The sequence below is a fragment of the Podarcis gaigeae genome, assembly GCF_964106915.1.
Source record: "Podarcis gaigeae genome assembly, chromosome: 13".
NCBI classification, from domain to species: domain Eukaryota; kingdom Metazoa; phylum Chordata; class Lepidosauria; order Squamata; family Lacertidae; genus Podarcis; species Podarcis gaigeae.
Genome location: NC_139689.1, coordinates 838,104 through 848,909, shown reverse-complemented (window position 1 = coordinate 848,909; position 10,806 = coordinate 838,104). Strand labels below are relative to the sequence as shown.

Sequence of the window (10,806 nt, the reverse complement as noted above, 5' to 3'; positions counted from 1 at the left end):
CCAGAGATACTTCAAAGAACTTTATGCACAAGGGCCGCAGAAAGAGTTTGAGGTGGATCAATTCGTTAAAACCAATGGATTACAAAAAATACCCCAGGAAATGAGAACAATCCTGAATAGTAAAATTTCACAGCAGGAAATCGAAAGTGCCATACAGAATCTCCAACTAGGCAAATCTCCAGGCCCTGATGGACTTACCTCCAAATATTACAAGGCTTTGAAGGACTATTTGATACAACCCTTGATGGAGGTCTGTAATCAGATAATGGAGGGGAGGAAGGCACCGGAAACGTGGAAAGAAGCCTTCATCACATTGATACCTAAACTAGAAACTGAAAAGACCCAACTTAAGAACTACCGTCCCATCTCACTCCTAAATGTGGATTACAAAATTTTTGCGGACATTTTGGCAAGTAGATTTAAAAAAGTCCTTAATGAAGTGATCCATAAGGACCAGGCAGGCTTTCTCCCTGGTAGGCATTTGTTTGACAACACAAGAAACATCATTGACATTTTGGAACTTTTACAAACAAATCTCAACACTAGAGCGGTGTTAATCTTTATTGATGCGGAGAAAGCCTTTGACAACATTTCTTGGATGTTTATGAAGAAAAATTTGGAAGGGATGGGAGTGGGACGGGGGTTTGAAAATGGAATAGAAGCAATTTATTCAGAACAAAAAGCTAAATTGATAGTAAACAATGTGGTGACAGAGGAATTTAAAATAGAAAAAGGGACACGACAGGGGTGCCCCCTATCACCTCTATTGTTCATCTCAGTCCTGGAGGTGCTATTGAACATGATTAGAAAGGACCAGTTGGTACAAGGAATTGAGGTCGGAGTGAAACAATATAAACTGAAAGCATTTGCAGATGACTTGGTATTAACATTACAGGAGCCAGTCTCTAGTTCTAAAAGAGTTTTAGAAATAATTTCTGATTTTGGTCGAGTGGCGGGATTTAAGCTGAACAAGCAAAAGACTAAGGTTTTAGCAAAAAATTTGACACCCACAGAAATAGATGAGTTCCAGAATGAGACAGAATTAAATGTGGTTAAAAAAGTGAAATACCTAGGGGTATATCTGACCTCCAAAAATTTGAATTTATTTAAAGATAATTACGAGAAATGTTGGTCCGAAATTAAAAGAGATATGGAAATTTGGTCAAGATTGAAACTTTCCTTGTTAGGCCGAATAGCAGCTATAAAGATGAATGTATTGCCGAAAATGTTATTTTTGTTTCAGGCCCTACAGATCGTGGACAAGGTGGAATGTTTTGGAAAGTGGCAGAAGGATATTTCTAAGTTTGTTTGGCAGGGCAAAAAGCCCCAAATAAAGTTTAAAATATTAACTGATGCGAAAGAAAGAGGGGGATTTGCCCTGCCAGACTTGAGGTTATATTATGAATCTGCAGCCTTCTGCTGGATGAAAGATTGGTTTTTGCTGGAGAACACTGATGTCCTAGATCTGGAAGGGTTTGATAACGCGTTTGGGTGGCATGCATATTTGTGGTATGACAAGGTTAAAGTTCACAAACGGTTTAAAAACCATATTGTCAGAAGAGCAATTTTTATGGTCTGGATGAAATACAAAGACTTATTGGAGAGTAAGACCCCGAGGTGGCTTTCACCGGTGGAGGCCAAGGCACATAAGAGACTTAATATGGAGGCCTATTGGCCAAAATATTGGGAGATAATTGAAAAAATTGGAGACAATTGGAGGTTGCAGAGCTTGGAAAAACTAAAATACAAGGTGCGAGATTGGTTGCATTATGCCCAAATTCAGGAAGTTTTTAAAGTGGACAAAAAGGTGGGATTCCAGGTGGAAAAATCGAAATTAGAGATAGAATTGTTAGAACCAAAAAATAAATTGCTTTCGAGAATGTATAACTTGCTGCTTAAATGGAACACACAGGATGAGACAGTCAAATCCGCCATGATAAAGTGGGCACAGGACATTGGGCACAACATTATGTTTGAAGACTGGGAAAAGTTATGGAACACCGGAATGAAATTCACGGCATGTAGTGCCTTGAAGGAAAATATTATGAAAATGATATACCGGTGGTACATGACCCCAGTCAAGCTTGCTAAGATATATCATCTGTCTGATAATAAATGTTGGAAGTGTAAGGAGGCGGAAGGGACATTCTTTCACCTCTGGTGGACATGTCCGAAAGTGAAGGCCTTCTGGGAGTTGATTTACAATGAGCTAAAAAAGGTATTTAGATATACCTTACCAAAGAAACCAGAGGCCTTTCTTCTGGGCATGGTAGACCAGAATGTGTTAAAGAAGGATAGAACCTTTTTTATGTATGCTACTACAGCAGCAAGAATTCTCATTGCAAAGTTTTGGAAGACACAAGATTTACCCACTCTGGAGGAATGGCAGACGCAGTTGATGGACTACATGGAACTGGCTGAAATGACTGGCAGAATCCGAGACTTGGGAGAAGAAGCAATGGAAGAGGACTGGAAAAAATTTAAGGACTATCTACAAAAACATTATAAGTTGTATGAATGTTAAGAAAATGCGCCTTATAGGAAATTTTAACCCCAGCAATAGCAATTAGGTGAAATGAAAACCAAGGTATAAGAAGTTTGAGGTGGAATCAGGAAATAATTTTATTGTGTTTTGACTAAAATATATAAGAATTGGTGTACAACATTTTGAATTTGATAACATGATAAACTGAAAGATACAATAAGTTATGAAACAAGATGACAAATTGCTGAAGTTTGTATTTTAAATAATGCAGGGTCTGGAGGATGTGGGGAAGTCCAGTAGTTTTGACAAAAGGTCTATGGAAATTTGAAATCTTTATATTCTTTTTTCTTCTATCTGTTTTTCTTCTTTAATTCTGTATTCTGTAAAATCAATAAAAATATTTAAAAAAAATAAAATAAAAGTGAGTACCAACACAGAAATAACTCAGGATCTGGCACAGGAATCTATTTTAACAGGGCAAATTGTTGAAAAGGAGAAGGAGAAAGTTGCTGTTGTCGAACTTAATGCAATACAAGGGGGAGCCTTAATCTCACAGAGGCAAATTGAGGGTTACAAGTTGAGGCCCTTTATGATTGAAACTAGAAAAAGTCAGATTTTGAAGATCGGAGCCTGGCCTGGACGGGAAAAGGAAAGTTGGAGAGATCGCCTTATGCAGGGATCAATTGACATTTGGGATATGGACTTGGGTCAGGAGGGGATCGGAGCTTTGGGGGCCTTTGGATTTGGAGGAACCTTGAAACAAGATTTGAAATACTTTATGGATCCTAGTTTTAACCATGGAAATCTGGCTGACCTGTCGAGATGGAATAAAAGGGCTGTTGGGTCGTAGCTTCCCCGAGATCTGCTCTCTAGAATTAAAGATTATGAAGAAGATTGGCAGAAGGGATGTGGAGAAGAGTTAAGAGCCTCGGACATAAGATCTCCAGGTTGATGGACTGTATGGAATCGACGGAAAGGACTGTCAGAGGCCAAGACCAGGAAGAGGAGACGGTGAAGAAGATTGGAAAATTTAAAGTCTATATAGGGAAATTTCGTAAAATTTAATGAGGGATATAAAAATCTTGGAATGAAATATTATGGCCTTAGTGGAAATGTTTTAAGAGGTTAAGTTTAAATAGGTATATTAGTTTTAATAGGAAATAAGATTAAAAATATTTTAAAAGAAAGGAATTGCTGAGAAAACTTGTAGAAGTGGAATACAAAAAGGGAGGTGAGAGGAGGTCAATGAAACAAGGGAATGGAAGATAGATTATGGTAAAGGTATGATATGTGTTTTTAAATTGTTTTTGTTTTGTTTAGTTTAGTTTATTGTGTTAAGGTGTTGAGGTTGTGTTTTGTATTGTTTATATTGTATTGTTTCATTTATTCCTTTTTTCTTTTTTTTCTTTCTTTTTTGTATGTTTTAAAAGTAATAAATATCATTTTTAAAAAAATAGATAGGGTTTAGCGCATGTGCCCGCAATATCCGCCCTCCCTTCCCCACAGGTGGGCGGGGTTTGCGGCACCGAGTGAGGCTCACCTGGGCGGGTGCCACCCACCTGCTTGAGCTAGCCTTTGACCCGCCCTCAGCCAGGGAGGACAATGGATGGCCGGCCGGGGGCAGGCCTAAGGCCAAAAAGAAAAGAGGCTGACCCCAGGATATCTGCTGGAGGGGCAACCCCCCCCAACCTATACATATATTCTTGCAACAATTCCAGCCAGTATCAGCATTGGAATCCGACTGATTTTAGGCACTGTCGTTTGAAGTTGTTCTCATATATATAAGAAGAGTTTCCATATTTGCAATTCATTTAGTTGTTGTAATATTTTGTAAATTGCTTTGGGGTGCCAAATGAATTAAACAAATATCTACTCATTGTTGTTTCCAATATGCTGTATGGTGAGATTCTGCCCCATTTCTGAACAGTTGAGCTCCTGCTCCCAGACTCTCTGGCTGCTCCCAGTGGAGTTTCTGCATGTTCAAAAATTGGGGGGTGGGGTGTTTCCCAGGCAGCTGTTTGCTGTGGAGTTTATGCTTCTCATACAGGATGTTTCTGTGGCCCTTTTACATATTAAGTTCCCATCTGAAAGCATCTCAGGACAAAAATATCAGAACTGCAAGACGTTTTTTATCCAGGCTCTTTATTTCAGCTCATACACAATTGTCCTCTCTTGCAAAGATGCAAATATAGACATTTGTTTTATTATTGAATGATATTTATAGGGGGGGGAAGAGAGGAATGGTGATCACAACAGAGTTACAAAGTAAAAGCATGCTTTTAGTCTCCTACACACACCATTGCTCACCCTGTGTGACCATGGGAACACCAGTCTGCCTTGGGTCATTAACTCTGGGACATACAGCTTTTACCCCCCCCCCTTGCCCTTCCTCTGTCTCACTTGCCCTAATACCTGATCCGGAAGATGTGGACGGTGCCGTTGCTCAGAGCCACGGCAAAGCGCCCCTCCCTAGCTACCGTGACCACCCGCGGTCGGTCAATGCTGTTCTCGGCAGTGAGGAACGCCCCCAACTCCTCCCCACTGGGGGAGAAGGCCACCACCTTGTTCAGCTCCCGCAGGACCACGTAAATGATGCCCGTGGCGTCGGCACAAACGGCCCCTGGTTGGCACTCGCCCAGCTGCTCCTCAGAGCACTCGGCCAACAGCTGCCCCGTCCTGGTGAACAGGACCACGCTGCGGCGGTACCAGTCCGAGCCCACAAAGCCATCCTTGTGGTTGGCCAGGAAGACGAGGCACCTCTCCCCACTGCCCTCAGGCACAATCTTCTCCAGCAGCCGCCCCTCCAGGTCGTACACCTCCAACTGCCCAGCCACACACACCGCCATACGGTCTCCCTCCAGCCCCACCACGGCATGGCTGGCCTGCCCCCTTCGCAGGGCCTTCTGCCACACCAGGCCACCCTCACCGTTCAGGAGGTAGAGGCAGGAGCCGGCTGTGAAGGCTACCTTGCTGCCCACGGTGGCCACGCTGACCGGGGCCACGTCACTGGGGACGGGGACAGTGCCCTTGAACTCCCCTTGCAGGGAGAAGCGCTTCAGCTTCTGGTTTTGCTCATCGGCCACCAGCAGCTCTCCAGAGCCAAAGGGGCAGAGCCCTGTGACCTGAGGACGCTTCTTGTCACTGGGGGTCTTGACCCAGAAGCTACACGAGAAGAGAGGCTTGGGTGTCAGAAGGGGGGCTTCCGGGACCTTGGGAGGAGGCACAGGGGATCCCTCCTTGGCAGGCGGCACTTGCTGCTGTTGCTTCCTCCTTTTCTTCTTTGCCCCTTTTGTGCCCGCCTCCTGGGGGCCCTCCGGCAGGTGGGTCTCTTTCTTTGCACCTTTTGTGCCCGCCTCCTTGTGGCCCTCCGGCACTCCAGTGGGGCTCTCCTCCCGGAACTCCAGGTGGAACAGGCAGGAGCCTCTGCCCTCGATCTCAGCGTCGACCTCCAGGCAGGGCAGGCGGGTGGCCAGCGGCTCCCAGGAGAACCCTTGCAGATGCCTGAGACGCTCACAGATGACCTGCTCCAGGGAGACGATCTCCACCTCCCTGCCCAGGCCCAGCACCTTCTGGGCAAAGGCCACGGTGCTGGAGGCCACCTGCTCTTGGAACTCCAGATCGGAGCAGAGGGCCTGGCAGGCCTTCTGCCGCTCCTTCACGTAGTCCGTCAGCTGGGCCAGGACCTCCTCCTGGTGCGCCAGCAGCCGCTGCACCGCCCGTGAACACGCCTGCTCCACCGCATCCCGGATGCTAGCCTCGCGCACCTGCAGCTGCGCAGCCTCCCTCTCCAGGCTGGCCCTCCCCGCCCGGATGACCTGCACCGTCTCCTCCACCCCGGCCAGGAGCTCCACGATGACCGGACGGCGGGCCTGGGCCGCCTCAGCCAGGGGCAGGCAAGGGTGCTGGAGGTGGGCCCCTAGCCGGCACTCCCGGCAGAGGACGGCGGCACAGGGCGTGCAGAAGAAGCGCAGCTCCTCGCCGGTGTGCTCTTTGCACTGCAGCGCCTGGCGCTTCCGGATCTCCTCGTCGTGCTTTCCGGAGAGGTAGTCCTTCATGGCCACCACACGGTGGAGGTGGGTGAGGCGGGAGCAGCGGTGCCCGCTGGCGCAGTCCCGGCACATGTCGTCGGCGCAGTCCAGGCAGCGGGAGACGGCTGGCCGGCCGGCCTCCTGGCCGATGAGCGGGCAGAGGCTGCAGGTGGGCTCTGCCTCCCCTGTGGGGTGGACCAGGTCCAGCAGGCCGTTGATGAAGAAGTTGGTCCGGAGGGCGCCCACGCCCCCCTCTGGGAGGGCCACCCGCTCACGGCACTCAGGGCACTCAAGCTCCTTCTGGCCTCCTGCCAACTTCCGCAGGCACTCCTGGCAGTAGCTGTGCAGGCAGGGCAGGATCTTGGGGCGGCGGAGGCGCTCCAGGCAGATGGCGCAGGTCAGGAAGCCGCTGGTGAGGGCTTCGGAGAGGGACGGGGCCTTGGCAGCCATGGTGGGGTGGTCCCTGCTGCAGGGAGCTTGCCTTGAAGGGAACCTGTCAGGGGGCGGACAAGAAAGAGAGAGAGAGGGAGAGAGAGAGAGCGCACTGTGAAAAGGATCCAGGGGTTTTAGTAAACCACAAGCTCAATATGAGTCAACGCTGTGATGCAGCAGCAAAAAGACTAATGTGATTCTAGGCTGCATCATCAGAAGTCCAGGGCAGCACAATTTAAAGAGGATGTTGACAAGCTGGAAGGTATGCAGAGAAGGGCTGCCAAGATGATCAAAGGTCTGGAGACTAAGCCTGATGAGGAGCAGTTGAGGGACCTGGGTATGTTTAGCCTGGAAAAGAGGGGACTGAGAGGAGATATGGTAGCCATCTTCAAACATCTCAAGGGCTGCCACAAGTGAGCCTGAGTTCACTTACAAAGGAGTTCAGTCACAAGAAAGGACATTGCAGCGTAAACATCAGGAAGAACTTTCTGACAGTAAGAGCAGTTTGACAGTGGAGCGGATCCCCATTCACTAAGGCACAGCAGAGTCTCTATTGTAACTAGGAGCCAAAGACAGCCTCCCTCCTCCCTGACTTTGTCCAGTCCTCTTGGGACAAAAGTTCTGCAAACACCAGATATGGCTGGACCTTTGAACTCCCTGCAAGGGATGGAGCGGGAGTCCTCCCGCTAGGAGGCTGGGGTGAGAGGGGGCTCCCCGATCGGGGTGTCCCCAGGAGGCAGGAGAAGGAGCCCTTGCGCCTGATGTAAGGAAACCGAGGCTCTGTACAAGAAGCGCATGTCCGTAAATGCGCTAGGTAGGAAGGCGCGCACAGGAGCGCGTTAAACGCACAGCGACAAACACGGGGAAACCCACACACGGGGTTGAAAGCGCCACTCTCCGTGGGTTGAGCCTCACAGGCGACCCCCGGTTTTTACAACATGTCCAACGGGAGCAGGGGCGCCGACTTATAAAAAATATTGGGGGGGCCCATACTGGGGTCCTGCCCCGGGAAGTTTTCTAAGATCCGCTCCCGGCCCGTTGCTGCTGCTGCCGCCCGCCTCGTGGCCCCCTCGCCAGCTGAGGGAGGGAGAGAGACCGAGAAGGAGAGAGATGCGTGGTGGGCAAGGCAAGTGCCTCCCACCGCCCCTCGTGCCGGCCGCCCCCTCCCCTCCCTTCCCCACGCGCGCTCGTTCGCTCGCCCTCCTCACCCCAGCTCTTGGCCGTTCGCCCCAGGAACTCGCCGCTGTTGGGGTTGTAGATGAACCTCCGCCACTCGGCCATAGACTGGCTGAAGGGCTTCTCCTCCTCCTTGGCCATAGCGCGAGAGAGAGAGAGGCTGGAAAGAGAGAGGGAGCTCGGCGGTTCGCGGGCGGCGGTTTTTCCCCTGCCGAAACAACAGCGGCTCCTCAGAACCGCTAAGTAACTCTCCCTCAGGCGCCCGGCGGGAGAGCAGAAGAGAGGAAAAGGAAAGAGGGGCTGGGCCAGTCACACGCACCGAGCAAAACTACTCGCGCCGCCTCTTTTACTACCGTAATAATTATTTGTTTTAACTCATTACTGAATGTATTTTAAAAGGTAACTATCATCAAACAAGGAAAATAAAAAATACCAACATAATTTTGTGATTTTACAAAGCATAATATAACTACCGTATTTTTCGCTCTATAACACGCACCTGACCATAACACGCACATCGTTTTTAGAGGAGGAAAACAAGGGAAAAAAACATTCTGAATGAAACAGTGGATGTATCATTTTTGTGCTTCATGCTGTGGCCACAGACATGTGATCTGATGGTGAATTTGGGGTGACCCAATGCAAAAATCCTGAGGATCCATGTGGATCCATGTTTTGTAACCACGTTTTTGCACCATTGCAGCCCCAGGGAACAGTGGGTGCGTGATTTTTGGGGGGCAGGCTGTAGCCATGGACATGCTATGTGCTCTGATGGTGAATTTGGGCTGACCCAATGCAAAGATTCTGAGGATCCATGTGGATCCATGCTTTTTAACCACATTTTTGCACCACTGCAGCCCCAGGCAACAGTGGGTGCGTGATTTTGGGGGGGCAGGCTGTAGCCATGGACATGCTATGTGCTCTGATGGTGAATTTGGGCTGACCCAATGCAAAGATTCTGAGGATCCATGTGGATCCATGCTTTTTAACCACATTTTTGCACCACTGCAGCCCCAGGCAACAGTGGGTGCGTGATTTTGGGGGGGCAGGCTGTAGCCATGGACATGCTATGTGCTCTGATGGTGAATTTGGGCTGACCCAATGCAAAGATTCTGAGGATCCATGTGGATCCATGCTTTTTAACCACATTTTTGCACCACTGCAGCCCCAGGCAACAGTGGGTGCGTGATTTTTGGGGGGCAGGCTGTAGCCATGGACATGCTATGTGCTCTGATGGTGAATTTGGGCTGACCCAATGCAAAGATCCTGAGGATCCATGTGGATCCATGCTTTTTAACCACATTTTAAGTGGGGAGGGAAGGAAAAACACAGAAGGGACACGGAGCAGGAGAGGGGTGTGCCGAGAAGCAGCTGGCTAAGAATGCAGGAGAGGGGTATAACAGTAGGAGGGAGGAAAGGAAGGCCAAAGTTTTCCCTCACCTACCCACCCAAGTCAGCCACCTCGCGCTCTCTCTCTCTCTCTCTCTCTCTCTCTCCCTCCTGCACGGAGCACAGAGACACACGCTGCTTTCCCTCTGCCTGGAGGGGAGGGGCTTTCCCTGCTCTTTGTTCCGTTTCAGCAAACACAGCAAGGAAACAGAGCAGGGTGGGCAGTAAGACCCTGAGGCAGAAGGCCGGAAAAATACGGTAATAATTTTCTTAAATTATTGGGGGGGCGGAGCCCCCCCAAACGAATTTTTGAGCCCCGAATTTTTGAGGGGGCTCGGGCCCCCTCAGGCCCCATGGAGTCGGCGCCTATGAACGGGAGTGGGGGTTAGGGGGCAGGACTCTTGGGTTCCCAGGAGACTCCTGGCGCTGGCGGGGGCGCCCTTGCCCAGCTCTCATCGAGGCCCTTGCGACACAGAGTTGGAAGAGACCCCAAGGGCCATGGAGTCCAACCCCCTGCCAAGCAGGAAACACCATCAGGGCACTCCTGACATATGGTTGTCAAGCCTCTGCTTAAAGACCTCCAAAGAAGGAGACTCCACCACACTCCTCGGCAGCAAATTCCACTGTTGAACAGCTCTTACTGTCAGGAAGTTCTTCCTAATGTTTAGGTGGAATCTTCTTTCTTGTAGTTTGGATCCATTGCTCCGTGTCCGCTTCTCTGGAGCAGCAGAAAACAGGCCCTTGCGACCAGCGTGACCTCCCCTTCCCGGGATCCAGGGAGAGAAGGACCGCCCCCCCGACCCACTCCGGCCGCCCCTAACCCTCCGAAGGTCTCCGGGCCAAAGGCCGCCGCCCTTTACTCCATATCTGGGGGGCGACTCCCGACTGGCTGGCAGCTTGTCCGCCCACCCGCGAAGGAGCCCCTACCTCGGAGCGGCAGCTGGGCTGGGGTCCTCCCCGCTTGCCCTTCCCCCGGAGGTCGCCCCCGAGATGTGGGGCGGGGAGCGTCACTGCACGAAAGCGAAAGCGAATCTGACGCCTGGCCCGGCCCCCAAGGGGCGGAGGATCCCCGCAAGGCAAGGCGCCGCGGGGCCGGGAGGTTGCGACAGGGGGGTGGCGGGGGGGGGCTCGGGGCTGGTTCCGCTGGGGCGCAACGCAGGGCCGGAGAGGGGGCGTCCGGCCCGCCCGCTCCCCTCGGCTCTCCTCGCTCCCTTTGAGCCTCGCAGCCCGTCTCCTCTTGGGTATCCAGGCTGGACCACCCCCCGAGGAGTTCTTGCAAGCGGGTCTTGGCAAAGT

The 10,806-nt window shown here is 50.6% G+C and overlaps 1 protein-coding gene across 2 annotated transcripts; it reads right to left on the bottom strand.

The window, feature by feature from the left end:
- Positions 1–4,644: 4,644 nt before the first annotated feature.
- On the bottom strand, positions 4,645–10,575 carry LOC310830643 (E3 ubiquitin-protein ligase TRIM56-like). Of its 2 annotated transcripts, XM_083710452.1 has the most exons (3): positions 10,438–10,575; positions 5,826–6,994; positions 4,645–5,771 (listed from the first exon to the last, which is right to left on the bottom strand). In XM_083710452.1, exons 2-3 carry the CDS (start codon positions 6,961–6,963, stop codon positions 4,891–4,893), a joined length of 2,019 nt encoding a protein of 672 aa, XP_083566578.1. In that variant the 5' UTR covers positions 6,964–6,994; positions 10,438–10,575; the 3' UTR covers positions 4,645–4,890. The 2 variants fall into 2 exon arrangements, with proteins under 2 accessions (XP_083566578.1, XP_083566577.1); XM_083710451.1 differs by having other exon boundaries at positions 4,645–6,994.
- Positions 10,576–10,806: the final 231 nt, after the last annotated feature.